This window comes from Nomia melanderi, chromosome 6 (assembly GCF_051020985.1).
Source record: "Nomia melanderi isolate GNS246 chromosome 6, iyNomMela1, whole genome shotgun sequence".
In the NCBI taxonomy this organism is placed as follows: domain Eukaryota; kingdom Metazoa; phylum Arthropoda; class Insecta; order Hymenoptera; family Halictidae; genus Nomia; species Nomia melanderi.
Genome location: NC_135004.1, coordinates 1,894,641 through 1,916,013, shown reverse-complemented (window position 1 = coordinate 1,916,013; position 21,373 = coordinate 1,894,641). Strand labels below are relative to the sequence as shown.

The following is a 21,373-nucleotide window of genomic DNA, read 5'->3' as shown; positions in this document are numbered from 1 at the left end:
CAAAAATCGTGTTCCACAGTGTAATTAGAAACTCTAAACCTGAATCAGCTATTTCAAATTCAAACAAATTTTTTTTCCTCCAAATTCGAATCAACTCGAATCAACATTTCACTTATAGTTTTGTCAACCACAATTCTGTTCCACTCTTTTCCACTCTCCGAGTTCAAACGTGCGCCGATGTCAAGGTGTAAATAAAACTGGACGTTCCGTGACGGCTGATCTAGAACCTTAATCTTACGACCATTAAGTCCGTCGCTGGAAATCTCCGCTTTCCATCGTCTGGGAAAAATTCAGACCTACGAACATCTAGCCACCCACCTCTCCCTCATTCTGACAAACGTTCGCGTAAATAATCCCGACGGGCAACCACAGGGTGGCGCGTATTATTTCGGGAATTGCCCGTTTAGCCGGTGATTTCAGCGCCCGATGAACTCCTCGCCCGGGCCGATCCCGCGGAGGTCGGTCTCGCCTCAGGAATTCCCTCGTTATCATATTACCTCGTTACCTCGTTACCTCGTTGCACACCGACGCGACGCGACGCGACGCGACGAAACGCTAGCTCGCCGACTTTCGGCGTGAACGGAACCTTTTAACCCTACCGTGTTTCTCGATTCGTCCATATACATGAAGTATTATTTAAAGAAATGGTAAATCTTCAGTTTAACGGCTTATCGGATAATTTTGTCACAGTTCCTCTCGTTGCATGAATTTTTTTTATTATATCACTGAATTGAGGCTTGGGTTAGGTCTATACAGTTGGAGTGTTATTTTAAAGAATGGTAAATGTGTAGTCTAATGACTCGTTAGATAATTTTGTTACGGTTTGTTACGCTGAATGAATTTTTTTTGTTCACTTAGTGAAATGAGGTCTGGACTAGATCCATACCGTTGGAATGTTATTTTAAAAAATGGTAAACGTGTAGTTTAACGGCTCATTAGATAATTTTGTCACAGATTCTCTTGTTAAATGAATGTTTTTTTATTAAATCACTGAAATTAGATCTGGGTTATATCTATACATTTGAAGTGTTATTTTAATCAATGGTAAATATGCAGTTTAATAGAAAAGCTAGTGTACTTTCATAGTTAGTGGTAAAAGTTAATGGTGTGCAAAAATTAAATCTTGTATTGATTTCAAGCCGAGACTCCGGGAAGAGTAATTCACAATGAAGATTGTCGAAATTATAAAAAATGAACAGTAATACAAGTGACAATTTCGAATCCAAAAGATTGGAGCATGTTGACTAGTAATACATTTCTTATGATAATCTGAAATTCATATTATCTTGATCAATGGAAACGGCTCTAAAAGAATTGGAAAACGATTGGGTGAAATAATAAACATAGTGAACATAGCACGGTCTGTTTCTCTTATATTCTGTATGTCTCTTCTCTTTTGACCCATTGTCTCGGGAATGCATCGATATGTGGCCAAAGGTCATCGAGATGGATCAAATATTGCATCCGTTTGAATAATTAATAGCCTGCTCACGGAAATATTCTTACCTTTTGCCATTTAATCTGTATCTACCTATCGTCACGGTTCGAGGAAATTGATTTTCTTTTCTCGTTTATTGCGTTTTCTTCTTTTGTAATGTGAAATTGATATCTTCGAAGAATTTAAACTGAGACTGTCCAATCGACTGTGAACTCTCGAATATCTTATTCAACTTATATATTTCCATATATCCACGTCATCATGTACTATATTCTTATTCTTTTCGAATAACGATTATACTAAAAAATACACAAGTTGAACAACTCTGTCAGTCACTTACGAAAAACGTAAATACTGTCTAAATACTTACCTGCCTATGATTGCATATTTTACATTTAAATTACAAAATTATCGTAGCCAATTAGCCTGACGTAATCCTTCACAGAAAATATTCTATTTGACAGCTGCTATTAGCGTATTAGCATGCGACTAATCAAAAATTCCGAATAGCTTTCGTATGCATATGCCAATGTTGATCAAAATGTAACTTAATCAAATCTATTAATCTATTGTAATTTAATCTAATCATAATACTAAATTAATTTATTAAAAATCAGACATTCGATTTTATAGAACTCGAAAAATCAATGGAAGGAAAATGATCCTGAGCGCATGCGTCAAATGATAATCGCACGAAAATTCAAACCGCCTGTGTTAACTCAACCCAAATAAAAAGTTTCGTAAACCGGTATCAAAAATCGGAAGTTTATACAGCGTCGATTTCAATTCTCAGCGTATGGACGTCGACTGTGAATCGTGCGAAAATGCAAATAGTCTTTAACAGTATTTCCATGAGTCGAGTCGCGAAACGGTTCGTCGACCCCGTCGGGTTTTCCGATTCCGGTCAGCTGAGGATATACGCCGGCTCGCACGCGCGCACGCCTCCGATGATTCCCTCTTAATCTGGGCACCGGCCGGCGACACGAGGGGATATCCGAACTGAAACGTTATACCCGTAGTAACGTTACCAAGTAGCATTACATGGTGTTACGTTGCTACCGCGAAATCGGACGCCCCTCGTGCCTTGGGATATATGCTCCGACGTCCGAGGTAAATTGCGTCCTAGAATGGCGGCCCCGCCGCGGGACACGATGAAATCGAGACCGCATGAAATTCGCGATTCGCTCGGATTGTTGTTTTCTTCTGGAACAATCGTTGTTAACTTCTTTGACACTGTGCGCGTCAGACACGCTGATGTTCGAAGTCAATAAACAAAGACTTTAACCAACTGAGCTCTAGCTTCCTTGCGGAGCGTTCTTTTAGTTGAAAGAAGTAGATGTTTGTCATTGTTTTAAATGCTACTTCGTTCGTCTCCATGTGAAACGTAGAATGCAACTAATTAAAGATCTAAATTTTAGATGATTTACATTTGAATTTCCATTCTTCGATGATTCTCGCTCGCAACTTTCAACAGTTTTAGAATATTCCAAAGAACCTTGATTAATGTCCAGAAAAATTTACAAGGGGAGATTAACCCTTTGCGAGCGAGGATTGTTTGAATTGTCGAAAACATTTCGCAGAGGAAGCTAAATTTTACATCAAATTCCTAAATGCCGGAGAAAGAGGAAGCTAATCACTGATCTCTTGTCATTTGAACAAATCAATTGTTTGTTCACAACTTCGTATTCTAAATATGAAAGCTTGGTGTCGCCAAAATGATGACATTCGTCCTCAAAGGGTTAAGATCTCAAGAATAAATCTCGCAGATCTCTCTAAGGACGTGCAACTAGCCTGGCAGACCTCGAGTTTCATGTTATCTCTATAGATCGGACAAATACGCCTCGACTTTCTAAATTACATATTTTTGTCCCGTCTCACTTTCACGGTTCTCTTTATCGCTTCATTTGCTATACAGATCAGCACGCCATGAGCGGATCCGGGAGCGACAACCGGGACCTGCACCACGGATTGATCGAACGGCCAAGATCGTCCTGCGAAATGCCTAGAGTGCCTGGGATCAAGTAAGAAGCCATCCTGCAAATTTTCTTATCCAAACAAGCCTGCTGAAATTTCGCGAATCTTTCTCCTTCCCTTTCTTCCTCGCATTCTCTCTTCTTGATAGCACCGCAGCCCATTGTTGCATGCCGGTGTATGCATTATTTATACGTCGCGGTTATTGTACGAAGGTCTCATTGTAACCGCCTCGTATTATATCGCTCATACTAATGCGCTCGTGCATGGAGTTCCTATAATTTTGAATAGGCACGGTCCCTGCCCTCCGGGCAGTCTTCAATTTTAACGCGACCCCGGGGGCAATCATCTCGCTCTCGATCGACGTAGACTTTATTACTTTTTCCCTTCTGCTTATCCTTTCACGTGCCAACCGTTGTATCAAGCCTTGTATATTATTCCCTCCGCAATGTCGCGCGTTGATAACATTCTTAATATTTTATTCGTATGCTCATTATCTGATAGTTCTCTTTAGAAGCGAGTAGGGTTTTGGGGAAGAAAAACAGCGTCGAGGGAGACCTTACGGAAGGTAGACGTTGCTTTTCGTCAAGCTTGATTCATCTCCTCGCAATCTCAGTATTCTCTTTGTCCTCGAAATCGGAACAGTGTTCATGTATAAAGCTACTCTCAAATGTCCTATTGAATCTCTCAAGTATCGCGATATTATGGAGGGAAATATGAAATATATCTATTAACGCGTTTACTGCCACGTGGACCTCAATATTTCTCTGTGTTCCTTATTCCTTCGTAGCGAAGATAAATGAAAACAGTCATTAATCATTTAGTATAGCAATCCTTAAGTTACTACTGTAACGGTAGTCTAACAGTATCGTTATTGTAACTGCTTTGAAATTATTTGAAACCTTCGATCATCGGCAACCGTGCCAGTGAACGCGTTGAAGTCTCTACCCAAGAGGCAGCTTTCAATTTATCCCTAGAAGATTTCTATCATTCGAGTTCCCTGATTCGTATCGAGTCTTGAATCGATTGTCCATTTCTTCTATAGCATATACCCGAGCTCCCAGCCGCCCGGACAGCAGATCCCTATAGGGAACAACACAGGATCGTTGCCGGACCTTAGCAACGTCCACTTCCCGCCGCCTCTTCACACCCCGTTGGACCAAGAGGATCACACGAGCAGTACACCGTTCAGCAACGTAAGTCCAGCCAATTATACCGCCCTTCCGTTTCCTTCCTTCCCTCATTCCGGACTTTCTATATGCGTTCTTACGAGGCTGCACGTTTCTCGACGACTCTTCCCCTCGTCTCCTTTTACGTTCGCGTTCCTTTCTCGTTTCCCCTTGCCCGAGGAAACGCGAGGAAACTACTGTCCGCCGGACGAGACAGTATTTCTCGACGCGAACAGAATTCTTGGTTAACGTTCTGAAATCCGACGACCAATTACCGATTTTCACGCGAATTTGTAAACAGTGTATCTCCAGTGCGCAGTTATCGAAAAACTCAACTCGATTCAACGATTCCCGACTATTTCTTTATTATACTCGCTAATTGCTAGAATTACATAAGTATTTCCATATGTTCCAATAATGTTTGAAACCACCGCCGTCCAGATGGACAGTACTTTTCACCGATAGAATTAAGATTAACCATAGAATCAGCAATGTCTATTCAGGTAGATATCCCTAGACGGAAAGAGAAACAGGTGGAAAATCGAACTCGAAATCATTTCCGATCGTTGTATGTATCGCGAATTCTACGTCATGCATAAAAATACGTGTCTACTTTTTTCTCTTGCCTGACTTACAAGCAAACCCTGTCCCTCTCTGTCTCCCTCTCTTCCTTGCTCTTTCCATCTCTCCCCTCTACCCCCTCTCAACCTGTACCCGCTTGTATAGGTATCAAGTAGCATTCCCGTTTACGTGCGCCAAGCGCGCACAAAAGCCTTAGGGTAGGTACTTATTACTGTTCTGGTCAGCGGGTTATATCAGTTTTGAAATGGTCGTACTGCTGGTGTATTCCAGAGCCCTCAAACGAGCAGTCCCACAAACCTGTCGCCGACCAGCTTGGCTCAAGCTGGTAGGCTATCCTTTTCACAGGATCAAAACCCGACCAGCGCCCACGTAAATATCCTTGGGATCCCGATACTAGTGTTGGGTTTTATAATGCATCGTTAGAGAATGCCGATACATGCACCCAACGGGTGGCCGAACCGACTATGTTCCTTGGGAACTGTGCTAACCTTTAACAACTTCTCGTCTTTCATGCGTACTGAAAGTCGCAGAGCTAAAATAGTATAAACCACTGTTATTTCAAACAGAATCACGTTAGCTGAGTGTATTCTTAACACTAGATTCACGGAATCCGTCAATTTGACGGATGTAGAATTTTTTAAACATTATTTAGTGTGAGTTTAACTCGATTTTGATTCGTGCAATTATGCGAATACACACTGTAATACTCTGGCTCTGAAGCTACAATTTTCGTTTATCTATATAATAAACGGATATGTAGTTTTCTGGAAGCAATAAAATAAAGTGTAGAATAAACGTCCGTAAATCTGGTGTTAACAAAAATATTTAATAACTAATTCCCCTTTTTATTTGAATATCATTCATTTCAAAGAGCTGAAAACCTTTACAGTTGCAAATCAGAAACATTCGGTTGAATGTCTGAAAAACTACTAGACCCAAATGAACGCTGGACATTGCGGAATTGTGTATTTATTAATAAAGAATCCAGTAGATTACAGAGAACTTAATTTGTTTAAATAACACGATGATATATCTTCGAGTAATAGGACTTTCTGAAAATATGGGTCAAGGTAAATTGAAGTATTTACGAGTCAACGCTTTGACGGTTATGGTCCTTGCGCAGAGGTTTCAATGCATTTCAATCATATTTATTTAGATTTATTGGCAATTAAAAGTGCGGGAACAGTGAAACGAATCCGTTTCCTAATTCCCCGGGTAAAATTGGTCGGTTCGGCTACTTCGTTCCAGATTAGAAGCGTGCATCGTGGAGTCGAGGAATCTCTGTGTTGGTTTCGCCGCGCGAACGTCGACGATCAAACGATTTTCTTGTCGTGGTCGCTGGTTCCTCGTCCCCACGGCGCTGATTCGCTTGTATGAGACGGCAAACTACGGCTGTACGTAACATAGTATTGCATGAGGAAAGATGTTCTGTACTTTTCTGTGCTTCGTAACCACTAGCCGTGATTCCGAGTACAATGTCACAGAGCTTTTCGTTAGGCGACCCGCTAAACGATCACGACGAATTCCGGACTCCCTCGGGAACGTTCAGAACCTTAGAATTGATAATTAAATAATTTCCAATATTTCCAATATTTCCAAGCGTTACAGTATAATCGTTCATCCCATTTTTCGCTGACTGCGTACTACTTTTGAAAACAGAGTTTCAAGGATCTTCAATTAGTTTTCAATCATCTACCTTCCATTTCTTTCAAGAATGAATTCTTTCACGTGTTTTAAAAAACCAAACAGTAAAACGTTCTTTTCTACAGCTACGTTAATCAATCTATTTCCTTTCGAAACGTAGACAAGTTTGTCGCGTAAGCTTTGGAGATTATACTTAATTGAAGAATTTCAATATTTCGCTCTACATTTATCATCGCCGTGAAAAATAGCTTGATCACGAAATTTATTAAAACTTCCGTCGAGTTTAACACTAGCACTACCAGACAATCAGATCAACTTACCTCTAATCTTTTATAACAATTAGAAGAATACATTTCTAGAGATTTAACAGATCTCTTACTCTCGTACCCGTTTTGATACACAAAATTTTACGATCTCTCGCAAAAGCATCTTCACAGTTCAAATGCTTGCAGAATAAAGATTCTGAAATGCATCAATTTAACCCGTCCGCTAATTCTAGCGTTAATTTCTAATCGAATTCCGAATTCCCCGAGGGTATCATGTCCGGACAATTCGACGCGTTCGCATTCGATCATTCGCCAACGATTACGAAAGATCCTCGGTCTCCATTAACGAACCATAAAAATACTTCCCTTTGAACGTTAAGTACCGTGACGTGGCGCGCACGGTTCGCGCACTCATTTCGATAGAGATCTGCGGCGGCGTTGTTATTCTTCGGTGGAGCAATCCCGCGGCACGGTTTGCTAATCAGTGTTTTAGATTAGCGTTAGCGGAGCCGGATATCGATTTTATGTTACACCGTGCCCGTAAAACGTTAATGCGCCGCGCCGTGGCAAAGGGAACTGTAATCCTGCGCATAATTTCGGATCCTTTGGAATACGCCCGCCTAAACGCGCCCGTATTCTGTTCGACCAAAAATTCTCAACGTTTTTCCAACGAACAATGCTTCAAACCTCGTCTCGAAGCGTTCCGTGAACGTTCCTCGCAATGCACGCTCGTTTCGATGAGACGAAATCCACTAAATAACAAATAATCGACGGGAGAAGTTAACACTTTACCTGTCAGTGGTTGTTGGACCCTAAAATCCGTAATTCTGATAGATTTCCACTGAAATTGTCAGAATTTTTGTGTTTGAAAATGAGAAATAGATGAGATGATTATGATACTTTGGTTCAGTTATCTAAAAAATGTTTAATTAGACTGTGGATTTTGCGCATATTCGGTTGAAGGGTTCGTAATTTACTGCAACCACGGTTTTCAACCAGAAAGTTGAGAGAAATCTTTTCGGAATTTTGCGTGGTCAGAGAATCCGCGGAATCAGGATTTTTATTGTAACCACCGGATTTGGGGAAAATGCGTTTTTTGGCAGGAAGCCATCAATTTGATTCGGTTGAACGATACCTTTAATCTTCTTATTCCATTCTAGTGTATTTTTCGTACACTGATTGATTAAAATTTGTGTATTGCGCAAAAATCAGTAATATTTTTATCAATCGCCATACAATGGGTAAAGTGTTGACCAGTTCACCCTAAAACAGTTGCATTCTAGGTCCATTGCTCTCGTACCGCCCTCTCTGTACACGGAGTATTAACAAAAATTGTGGCTTAACTTTAAAAGTATATAGTACTCACCAAAATAGGCAAAGGAAATGGTAACGAATAGAAATCTGACAGGCGATCATTTCAGTTTACGAATTTTTCATAGATTAATCTGTTTAATCTTAGTCGATTCAATACATTGATGTAAATTAGTGTTCATTTACGCGGTATTATTACCGTCATACTTTCTGTTTGATGAGCTAAATTTTAGACAAATCATTATATTCTGCTGCTCGGTTACAGGCTTATAATAAAAAACATTTTCCAGCTCCGAAATCGAAGATTTTTTAATCTTTGTTTATTCAGACCTTTTTATTTGTTTTCACGAGTACTAGATGCTTCTATAATTAGACCGCAACTCTTGTCAACACCCTGTATACACACATAAATATATATACATATATACATATATACATATAATACTGCTTAGCAACCACCTTTTTTACTTTCGTTGTATTTTTATTTCGCCTTTGTTGTAGTGTTTGTTTTGTGTTTATTATTTTGCAGAACCATTTATCAGTGCCTGTTAACTCTAGTTTTCTTCACACGTGTAAGGTTAGTAGCGACTTACGAACATTTCTTTTCCGCCGCGGCCACTACCCGACACCATTCGTTCCGATTACTACATTCTTGATTCGTTTGTTCCCCTCCGTTCATTCTTCTATTATTTTGTTCACTTTCGCGATTCTTTTCCACGGTCCCACTTTGTTGTTACCCCTTCATCGTCTCGCTTCTTATATTACATACATAGTGTCGAGCTTGTTGAACACGTTGATAGCTTTAGTGTACACGTCGAAGTGGAAGTGACGGTTTACCACGAACGGGAGAAGAAAAATCGACTCGCGTCCGAGTGCCACCCCTGGTGAACAATGTACTCGGTCTATGCAAAAGAAACCGAGCGTCTGGCACAGTGATTAATCAATCGCGGAATGTTAACGGGAATTCGCGACCAAAGAAATCGATTCTTCTTTTCTACTCTTTATCTTTTTAGGGTACATTTGATAAAGAAATCCACTGCTTGTTGGACCTTTAGTAAATACAATACTACAGATCATTCATTGAAACATAATAGTATCCAGTTTTCTGTTTTCTCACCGTTAATCTACTTGTACGAGATTAAAAATATTAATAGTTATTATTAATTCAATATTAATTTGATAATTACCGAAAAGAATACGTTTAAGCTCATTAAATCGTTCTTATAAATATTTTCTGAACCACGATCGATGTAACTACTTCGTCATTAATAATTCATCGAACAAAAGAGAAGATTATATTGTACGTTTACATTTCCTCTGATGTAGCGTTAATATTTATTTCCAGTCAGGGACCGACAGTATCAAATTTCAGTTTATGCAAATACAATTTTTTTCGTCTACACGTCTCCTAAATAATGAACCAAAAGATTTCCGCGGTTAACGTTAAATTCTGTTTACTCACACCTCGATATCACGTTTCACGGCGTACCCCATCAAATATGTTCGTTTAACTAGTGTGGTAAACAAAAAAATTGCCACATACAGTTAAAAATTAATTGACTTAATGATGGTTTCAATATTTTCAAAGATTATAAGAATTCTCCATCAGATGAGAAAAACCTGAATCACAGCGCCGACGTGAACATGTTAACACTAGATTTACGGAATTCATCAATTTGATGGATACTAAAATCTATAAACATGATTTGCTAACAGTTTAAGTCGATTTTGTCGAATGTTATTATACGAATACTCTTTATAATGCATGATTTATATAAATAAACATGCAGTCTTCTAGAAACGACAGAATAAAGTGTAAAATAAGTGTTCGTAAATCTAGCGTTAAAATCTTAAGTTTATTAGAAGACAAGGGGTTAACAGCTTCCATCGATCGAAGAATCAGTTCGCCAGGGGTGTGCCGCAATGAAAACGATCTGCGACGTCGATCGACCGTCACGCGACCACATAAAAATGTTCGAAAGTTCGTTTAGCCTGGGATCGGCGAGCGACCGCTTCCTTCTCGTGAGTGGGGGAGGAAAGATGATTTCGCGTGCGTTCAGGGGTTGAAAGTTCCGTATCGCGGGCTACCCGAGCAACTTCTCTCGCTAAATGAATCCTGATATATCTTCGGATCTTGTTTGCCATTCGCGGGAGCGGAAGAAGTTTCAGCAGGGCCCGGAAGTTAATTGTTCGCTTAAGAACGGGAACTGAAGTTACCCCGGCGAGCCCAACCGACGACTCCGCGAGACGGTTCGACTCGCGTTAGGTCATCCCCACCAGGTAATTTAATTCTCGGCGCGAGGAGCTTATGCACACAGAGGCGAGGAGAGTGGAGACTTGTCGACGACGCGACGCGACGGTTCGGCGAACTTCCAGCACGATAACGTATTGCACGGAGTTGGGACACTTTTTATTTGGAACTGGAATGATTGACAAAAAAGAGGAATAATTGGTTTCGTAGTTAGAGGATCTGTGGCGAGGTGATTGGTAAGAAAAGGTGAATAGGTTTTATGGTTGAAGGAATTATAGTGAAGGAACAATTATAGTGATTAGCAGGGAGAGATAAGTTATTGATTTTGTAGTTGGCAAGAAAAGATAAGTCAGTGGTTTTATGGTTGAAGGGATTATAATAAAGGAACAAGTAGTTAGAGGAGCAATGATTTTATAGGTAATGAAACTAATGAAAGAAACTGTAAGGATTATTTCTTTGAAAATAAGAACGATGACCAGTAAAGATTGAAAGTTTTAGTTTTAGAAATGAGTTACTTGTGAATAATTTATTTTTTAAATAATCTGGTAGAATACGATATATACATATCGTTTGTGATACAATTTTTATGAGGGCCCACAGTTTCACGGTTACCATAAATTCTTTGCGTACGAATAATTTTGTTTCTTAATACACTTATTTCGCAGTATATCAATTGCCTCGCACTGATACGGGAAGAGGTCTATTCAGTTCCGATTATATTCGCATAAAATTCAGTTATGGTGTTCGATACGTTGGAAACCACTTTGCAAGCTTTCCTCGCGCCTTGAAAAAGTGTCCCAATACGTTCGAGTGACAGTGTGCACGGACAGGTGCAAAGGCGGGGCTCAGCTTCGCTGCTGTTAAACATGACCTGAATATAGCAGCGCGAAACGGCAGCGAATGCGGCAGAAATGTGTGTAGAGATATTGTCGAAAGCTGCGGGGCTGGAGCAATGAAAGACAAATCGGAGATTCGCGCAAATAAAATCCGAGTATGTTTGAGCATCTAATGGATTCTCGAAAACGTGGAAATATCGATGAACTATTCCCGCGTCGAGACAGAGCCGAGCGGGGGATGATGGCGCCTCTGAAAGATAACACTGGGATGACCTAACAAAACCGATTCGCGGTTTTCCAATTCAGAGATCATTTCTCGGTCGCTCGCAAAAATTCTACATCCTTGTTTTCAACGCTTTATTCACCGGAAGATGTTCGATTATTTGTCGACCCTTGTGTTCACTTTAACACTAGGTTTACGGACATTTATTGCAGTTCATTCTATCGTTCTTAGGATACTTGATGTTCGTTCATTTAGATCTTGGAACTACGAGGTTTAGAAACAGGATATATATATCCGTGTAATCGCACCAATCAAAATTAACGTAAGCAATTAGCAAATAACGTTTATAAAATTCGATATACGTGAAATTGATGAATTCCGTAAACCTAGTGTTTATATAACAAATATCCAAAATATCTTGATAATGAATGCAATAAACAATGCAACGTAACTGTCTCTTACGTTTTTACATTTGCATAAAATCAGCGAACTCTGTTTCAATAGTTCATAGACATCGATGAATCTGTTGACCAACTTCCGGCGCATAAAGTACTGAAACAGTAAAGTCGAGAAACTTATTCATATTCAAAAACGTTTACTCATCTTTCTACCAATATCATTTAACGGGTGCGGTAGTTCCAATATTAATACTCTAACTCGAGAATAAAAGAATTCACCCTGTTTGTGGGGGGTACGAAGGCGCCGACGAGCAAATTCGTGGTGGCCTCTCGTCCGGTCCCGGTGATCCGTGTTTTCCGAGGTTGGTCGCGTGGCACGCGGGTACGCGACCGTGGTAAACCGCTTCCGGTGACTTTGAATGTTCGGAATCGACGTAGAGATCGATTCGCGCGGGCTGGCGTCCCGTTCGGGCTGGCCAGCGAGAAAACCAAAAAAGAAAAAGAAAGAAAGGAACAGAAAAAAATAGAGTGGCAAGCTAAAAAAGAGCTAGAGAAAAAGAAAAGAAGTAAAACGGGCGAGAAGAAGGAGAAAAAAAGAACAAACCGCCGACAGACCGGCGACCGATCGTTAATAGCGATGGCTGTGAAACAGGGTGTGGCGCTGGAAAACAGCACAAGTACTTCGCAACAAGATCCTCAGAGCTATTCGCAACAACCGGTGCCGCCGCCGCCGCCGACGGCGACGTCCCACAGTCCGGCTGGCCACTACATTTATCAGCAACCGCACAGTCCTGTGCCGCCGCAAAGTCCAGTTAGTATGCCGTTGTTACTTCCGACTTATTCTTTGATCGGTTAAGGTGCGGGTGCAGTAGTAGCGAGAGACTCGCGATACTTTATTTTTGTCAGTTCTCTGACGATGGTAATGAAATCGAATGAGAGTGTGAACTTCTGTCAGATGTCACCGGTGGAAGTATTGTGAATTATTTGCTAGTTTGTACCTTTACCTGGTTAAAGTCTAGATATACTAGCGAGAAATCGCGATGTCCTTTTTTCTTTTCTCTTGTGACTTGTGTAAATGCAGCTAAAGGCAGTGGGTACAGAGTAGTTCACTCGCGATAGTAATGAAACGAAATGAAATAGAAGTGTTCACATTTGAGTTGCTCAGAAGAAAATGCGATTGTCCAGGTAAGAAACATTGAGAAAATTAGTATTTTTGCTTCTGAAATGATTGTACTGTATATTCAGAAGCTATAAAAAGAAGGGCTTTCTGATCTACAAAAAAGGGAAGCGAGTAAATCCTTATTTAGAGTAAATTATTTATTCCATTAAAATGTACAAAAATTAGAAAATATCAAAAGACCGACTTAAGAATTGGCTTAACCGCATTAGCTTCTAAGCAACCTCCATTCGCTAGCGAAGAAATGTACTTACATGTTTAGACCATAGTTTCACTGTTACAGTGTCGTCTCGCGTGTCAACTTTACAGTTTGAATATATAATAATTTAGTGTTACAAGAGATCAATGCAGAAACATTTAATTTCTACTCGATAATTAGCCGAATTTGTTTAATCGGTTCCCCTATTTCCACGCAGAAATCGTCGCAGACGCAGCAGCCGCAGCAACAGCACAACTTAAGTTCATACAGGTCCCCGCAGCAGGTGAACAGGCCGTCACCGCAGTCGTCGCCTAGTCTAACCGTTCAGGTGAGTTCGTAATGTCATTTTATCATAACACCGAAGTTCATTTTAATACCTCCACGAACGAGAAACTATCAACATCCGGGCTGCAAGTTAGATCAGCCAGCTTACTGCTCGCCGGTTAATAAACTGAAATTCCGGCCATCAAATTGACCATATACACCGCGAAAATCATTCGCGAGGGAATTAGTCTACAACCAATTCAAAACCATAGCGGAAACTTTCACGCCGAGTAAATATAACGAACTGTGGGCCCGCCAAACAATAAACAGACGATTTTCTTACCGAAACTTCTCCGGTACGGTTGTATCGAATAACAACCTATCCAGTTTACGCATCAATAGAATTATTGCGAGAGATACCCGTGAGTTTCCAATTATAACGAGGATCATATTGCGCAGCCTTTTAATCGCGATGGAATCCGAAGGTATTGGCTATCCTGTTGTTCCTTCTAAATTGCCCTAGATCGTGATTGGTTGAAATTGCGAATTATTATACATTCCTCGCTTAAAAATTAATTCTATCATAGTCTTAAAAATGCATCACTTCTTTCGTGTTCTCAGACATAAGATAACAGTGATAAAAAAAATAAATATTCTTATGTAGGAAAATACTATGATGTCGAAGATATTTACCTTCAACCTTGACCATCACACGACGAACTAGATAGCGTCAAAGATAAATAAGGTACTCAGATGGTTACGACTTCGGTTTATTAGCCAATCGTAGCCGAACTGGCTGAGCGGACCAACGCCGCGGATATTTGAGATATATATTCTCCGCAGTCAGATACGCATCGGCGTCGCAGGTACAGTGCGGAGGAAACAAGTTGGTCAGTGGGACGACACAGGGACTAGACAGCTTGCTCCACTGCTGTCTTTGATGTCTTCGTAGTCCTTCTCATTTATTGTAGACTTAACCACTTGAACTAATACCAACAAACCATGTGACAGAGAAGAAGACTATTGCGCTTTGAACTGCAACAGGATTACTAGACATCAATTAAACGCAATCATCTGCTTAGCCAACTTATCATCTTCGCGCTACAGCTATCCGATCTGCCGGAAAATATTGTCTTATCCCTCTTTTCGCGAGACAGAGTAACTTCGTTTCGCATTTGATTCAATGCAATTATCGCTGCGACGCCGCGAAGTTTTCCGGTGAACCGCTCGTTTGGTCTGATCTTAGGGTATCCAACACTAATTCTAGCGAAGGTGTCAAAAGACACGTGAAATCTAACTTAAAATTATTCTCCAAGTTTAATCGTATATTCTGGATTGACTTTTCGACTTCTCCAATAATGATTATAAGATTAACTATCGAAAATGTCCGAAATTCAATTGAGGAAATATAATTAAACTGAGAAAAGAATTTTCAGTTGAAATTTGAAAAGGTGTCTTCTGACATCTTCGGTAGAAATAATCAACTAGTATTTGTAACGTTGTTAATGAGCTTTTCAGTCGCAATCTCGATTTGTTGTTGAGCTAAACATCAATTCATAGCATCTTTAACTAGCATCTATAGTATTGTCAATAGATCTTTTAGCCGTTTATAAGCTTATCATTTGTTGTTGGGCCGCATCGACAACCGTCTCGGACCGCCGGTTGGACAAGCCCGACCTAAACATTAAAAAGTCTCAGTAGTCGCATGTGATCGATGTTGTCGCGGAATAACTAAGAAGGGGAACTAAGAAGGTTTCCGCGTTAGCAAGACATGCGGGTTAAGAGATCGCCGACGATTGAACGGTGTTGTTCTTGCGGATTACAGGGAAGCCCGTTGAGTTACAGCAGCAACCCGTCGGCGCCGCCTAGCCCCACGGGGCACCCTGGTCCGCCGAACCTGACGTCGGACGGCCTCGATCAGAACAGCTATTTCCTGAACCAAGCGCAGGCGGCGGCCCTTCAGCAGGACTTCGAGCAGTTCACGATGGTTAGTAAAACGCCCGTTTCCCGGTGCTCGACGAGTTTCCGGTACGCTCGCGCCCCGCTATGTATTCACCTTGGCAACGATCCAGCGACGCGGTCCGGTACTGTCTCCTCTCAATCATCGTCGGCCATGATTTTCGTCCCCGCGTTCCCGAACGGAAAGGACTCGTCCAGGCTATACGGCTCGCGACGCAGCCCATCGCGAGCTCCGAGATCGTTCGCACCTCTTCGAGTTGGTTTTGGATGAGGATTGTTCGATTAACGAGGATTCTCGATCACTAGACTGTATTCACGGTATTCGCGATAATTTGACTGTATTTATGGTATTTGATATCGGTAGACTGTATTCATGTTGTTCGCGATAATTAGACTGTATTTATAGTATTCGAGATCGGTAGAGTGTGTGTAGGATACTTGGGATTATTAGGCTGTGTTTAAGATATTCGAGATCGTTAGACTGTATTCATGACGTTTGTGATCGTAAGGGTGTTGTGATTATGTTGTAGTGTATCTATTATCGGGAGACTATGTTCGTTTGAGTGATAAACGAAAAATGATCAAGTCAATGTCAAAAATGACAAATTGAGTATATTTATTCATTTTCCTTTTAATTATATATTTTCATTTCTGTTATTACCAACTTGGAAATGAAAGAACGAAGTGTTCGCACGATGTAGAATTTTTCTGTGTAGAAATAGGAGAACGTAATTAAATTTTTGGCACTTTTCCACCGGTTTTCGCTAAAACCCGTAGCACTCAAATCGTTGTAGCGTATCTACCATCGCGTAGACTATATTATAGTATATCCACTATCGCATAGACTATATTATAGTATATCCACTATCGCATAGACTATATTATAGTATATCTACTATCGCGTAGACCAGGGCCGTTCAGCGGGCAGATATGTGTATTAGTGGAATAAGACTCGTGTCGCACGCGTGGCCCGAGCTTAAGCACTCGCTCACTTCTGTACAGTAGGCAGTCACACGCACGGGCCGGTTGTCCGCAAACACAGAAGCGTGGCCCGCGCGGGCCAGTTGTTGAACGTCACTAGCGTAGACTATATTACAGTCTATCTACAATTGCATTGCAATTATATATTATAATACACCTACTGTCGCGTAGACTACATTTCATGGTATTTAAAGAAGTATTCCAATCGTATAAAATCCCCGCTTTATTTTTCTTCAGCGTCTTACTCGAACATCGGAGATATCAGGGAAAGATAGAATAAGGAAAAGTTCATTCTCACGAGATCACAACTTCTACCGATATAACTGCGATCTTTGGCTTCCCCAGTGACGTAGTCGCATTTTCTACATCTTATAGCACGCGTCAATCTTTGTAGAATGGCCCAAGAGTGCTTTGTCTAAGTGTTAATACTCGTGGCTACCGTAATGGTGGTCGAGCTTTGTTGAATTTTGCACATGGTGTGTACTAATAAAACTTGTACGGTTCGAAGGACCACCCGATATGATCGGGAACAAAACTTAGAAATGAGTAGGAGGTGAAGTGGACTTTGACTCTAGTGCTGTGTGCTTGATCGAAATTGCTACTTGATACTTTGTAATCCGCACTTCCTACTCCGTACTCTGTGCTATGTACTAAGTGAGTCGATACTTGTCTAACTATGTGTTTCCAACTTGTGTTTCTCAACTTGTGTTGCTCAACTGTCTGGACCTCCCAGAATCGTCTTCGACGACACCTCCGCAATGTCGTCTTCGCGGGGGTGAAGACGTTCTGGTTGGCCCTTTTAGATCTAGATGGTGTGGAAGGGAGACACAGTCCCCTCCCTTCTTAGGTCTTCCTGGTTGCTAATGTTAATAACTAATTCGTCCCGTTTGCAATCGTCGACCGTGGCAGGTAAAGGCAAGAAACGCTTTGGCCTCAATAACACATGCTAACAGACGGGCTAGAGAGTTAAAAATGCTGGCGACTGGACGCCAGATGTGAACAATAGACAAGGAAAATCTACAGTAAGAATCGCGGGCCTTATGGGTTCAGGGATTTATGGCTGCCACGGTCCCTTCTTGTAATACCGTAAGGACGATTGCAAGTTGCGACGGGACGAAGGCTCTTATTGTTACGAAGAAGAACTACCAAATGTACAGCTAAGTCTTAGAAAAGATAAAAAGTGTATACAAAACTAAAACTGCGGTGGTTTAAGGGCCCGAACGAAATGGTAAGGCTATAAGGCGAACATTCTACTATGTGTATACTATTCATTCAACGATTCAGTTTTCTTGTTGTTAGATAATTTCATGCTCGAGCTGAACGTGTCACGGTGTGCAATTACTTTTTTCGGTCGCTGTACGCAGAAATTACTCGAAGACTCGCCGCTACTCGAAACCCTTCTCTCTCCACTTTACCGTGCGTCGACAATAGGACGCAACGGCAACAGAGTAGAGTCCAGTTTCGATTGAAAGCGTCCGGCTGGGAGTTTCCGGGGTCGCGCGCGTCCCGATCGCGGTACCCGGCTCAGCCGCGTTTTAATCGGATCGTAATTGTCCGTTTGTGCACACGGAAGGGAGTGGTAAGTACCGCGGGCTGCTGTTTTCGTTCCTGTCGCGAAAGATCAGTGTTTAAACGCAGTATCACCATCTTCTGTTGTTTGCTCGTCTCTCTTTGTGTTTGTAGAAATGTGTCCTTAAATCTGCTACGATTCTCTGTGTATATGTTAGAGTGCTATTGAAGAAATGGGACATATATGTAGTTCGGTAATAATGAATCCACTCTAGAATTAGCGAGATAAGTCGATGCATGGACAATGCAATCACGTGTTCATTAAAATATTAACGCCGTTAGATTAAATTAGAGAGAAATACATAAATACCAAGTTTTGAATTTTTATGAGGAAGATAATTCTATTATGTATCAGGTTGTTATTATTAGAAGGATATTACATTCTTTATTAAAAGAATAATTATACGTAACTTTTAGGTCATAAACTTCGTTGTATATTCTTTGCACGGTCGTACATGAGACTTCTAAAAAAGACTTGACCAGTTGCGGGTATGTTATTTTAAGCCCCGTTCATAATTTTCGTTCCTTTTCCGTTCATCCGTTAAGAAACCCGACACGAGCTCCATAGATTTCCAGAACATTTTGAGCAGACGTCGTCGGGTGAACGAATGACGCGTCATGAATTATTCCACGCGCACCGGCCAACATGAATTATATCGTCAGTCTCGACGTCGACTCTCGTTTCGGCCGCTAGGCATTCCATTGCTGTGAAATGTCGAATATCATGCGACTAGGTAATCCACGAACTGTAGAAGTATTCGTGCAAAGATCATCGGAATCGTTCATCGACCTAGGTTTTCGAAAAACTCGAATGCCACTATGCTCTACTTTGCCTGAGGTAATTGCAGCCGTATGCAACCCTTTAAGCTTCGTTAACCACCACTGCTAGTCTTCGTGTATTCAGAGTAGATGTAAATTTCTAAAATGTAAAGACTCTATCAATAGGGTATGGCCTGATCTAATTTTGATTGTCAAACATTGATATTATCAATTTCTTTCTATTTAACTATCCCTTTTACATCTATCTCCTGCCATAAATATATTTCTTTCTTCCTAGGATTCGATAATATTTAGCATATAACAGTTCTCTGTGAAAAAGCGTGCATCTCTCTTCAACTTACCCTATTAACAAATGCCAGTATTTCATTTTGTCGTCGTTAAAAACTTCCAGTCAGCAGAAAGAAAGCTGTCCACTATCCTGATTTATAAGAAGATACTCTTTAAATTCGTGAATATGGAGAAAAATCCGCTATGTACCCGTCATCAACCGATTCCTGCTGAACGAACGATCTCGGTCCGCGACTCGGCCGCGATTCGATACCGCCGCGCGCAAACCGCAACGTTCTCAGCGTCTGAATTCCTCGTTGTTGCTGCTGCTGTTGCTGTTGCTGCATGCGTCCCCGCAAACCCTCCTTCCGAGCCAGCGTCGCGCGATCCTCCGTTGCGCCGACTGTGCTTCTCCGAACGATTTTCCAGAGATCGCGTTCGGTCGTCGATCGAACATCGGCGGCTGCGCAGTTACGTGTCGTTGCCCCTCTCCATTGTCAACCCCACTGCGACAGACAAAAAAAAATACAAGAACGATCCTTTTCACACCGATCATCCCCGTCCATCGATCCTACTGCCTCTCCCGTTCAGCGTAACACTGAAAATGTTAAGCCTTGATGTTTATCTGTTGCCCGCATCCGTCAGGATTGGCCGAAATTCGCGCAGCAGCTCATGGAACTTGGTTGCACCTGGACCACGCAGATAGAGGTGAAATAACGCCCTTGTGCGAACTATATCAACCATCCATACTCGCTCTTTTGTCTAACCCCAACCGACCCGTACCAACATTCTACGAGCTTTTCTTCTGGCAATGGAGCACACGGCTGATGTTTCGTCGATTCCGATGAAAGTTCGGTAAAAGATCCCACGTTCCCGCGAAGATGTTTTCTTACAGAGTTTCACCGCGATCCGTGGACATCATCGCTTCGGTGTGTGCTCCCTTGCGACTTTTCTTTCCTTTTGCTTTGAATTCTACTCACTTCTATTTCCATATGTTTTTTCTATTTCTTCGACGCGGAATCCGATTTAACGGGAAGCGTTCCGTATGCCCGATGAAATTTGCGAAACGACGTTGCTTTTTTGCGTGTCAGTGAGAACTTCCGTTGTTTCGAGTGGGAAAACGGTCGTGCGCCACTGGCTAACGGCACGATTACGATTTTAGAAGCTGGAAAGGAGTACGTCGTAATTCGGCGACTCCTTTTTGATCGTGCCCGGCGGAGAGTGCTCGCTCGTCGAGCTATACACGCGCAAATAAATTTTCTCGATTGATGTCCCTGTACGAGAACGACACGGGCAAACTCACGGTTGCCTTCATTGCACGTAACAACCGCGTGTTTCGATATGTCCGTGGAGTAGGGAGCCCTAGCGGTTAACAGGATACAGACTCCCTGCGGGCTCGCGTCTCTTTCGAACTCGAGAGGCCGATAAAGCCGAATTACGTCGGAAACAGGCCGAGGAAAATCGGTGGCACACAGTCAACCCCTTGAAGAAGCCTCGAGACGTAACCTCCAGCGGGAGGGCAGCGAATAAAACCGTTTACGGTTCGATCCAGCATTTTGTTTCTCCGTTTCCCTTGTTTTATTCCTATCGCGTAACCATCTTCGGGCCGCTGCACCTTTATTTCTTCCATTCCTTATTCGAAAGGTACTTATACACATTGGGACATGTAATGCATACTGCAATCGATGGATTTGAGTCTTACTCATTTCTTGTATGATGCAGACCTATGAAGATATTGTACAGAAAGTGAAGAAGATTCGAATCTATCGCTTGTAGCGTTGTAAAACACCCGAGTCTTCGAAACTTTGGGGCTGAACCTTAAGAGCTAAGTATCGAAGGTTTAGAGTTACATATACCTCGAGTCTTCGAAGACTCGAGATTCAAATTTAAAGGTTTTGAATTGTATAAAGCTAGAATCTTGGAGGCTTCGAGATTGAACCTTAAAACTGAATATTGAACGTTTAGAGTTCGAAGACTCGAGTTTTATAGAACTTTAAAGAACTAGAATCTTCGAAGAGTGAAGTTTTATAGAGCTCTAGAAAACTAGAGTCTTCGAAAACTCGAGTTTTATGCAAGACACACGATTCA

The 21,373-nt window shown here is 41.5% G+C and overlaps 1 protein-coding gene across 6 annotated transcripts in view; it reads left to right on the top strand.

Moving 5' to 3' along the window:
• Crtc (CREB-regulated transcription coactivator) overlaps nucleotides 1-21,373 on the top strand; it is a 102,071-nt gene that overhangs the window by 76,599 nt on the left and 4,099 nt on the right. For 2 of the 6 annotated variants that reach the window (XM_076368357.1, XM_076368359.1), the window contains 7 exons: nucleotides 3,354-3,459; nucleotides 4,455-4,605; nucleotides 5,431-5,529; nucleotides 12,742-12,900; nucleotides 13,683-13,793; nucleotides 15,555-15,716; nucleotides 19,931-19,993. In XM_076368357.1, the coding sequence (XP_076224472.1) occupies nucleotides 3,354-3,459; nucleotides 4,455-4,605; nucleotides 5,431-5,529; nucleotides 12,742-12,900; nucleotides 13,683-13,793; nucleotides 15,555-15,716; nucleotides 19,931-19,993 (851 nt within the window). Of the gene's footprint in view, nucleotides 1-3,353; nucleotides 3,460-4,454; nucleotides 4,606-5,430; nucleotides 5,530-8,910; nucleotides 8,959-12,741; nucleotides 12,901-13,682; nucleotides 13,794-15,554; nucleotides 15,717-19,930; nucleotides 19,994-21,373 lie in introns of all 6 variants that reach the window. The other 4 variants (XM_031977764.2, XM_031977771.2, XM_076368358.1 and 1 more) reach the window with 4 other exon arrangements.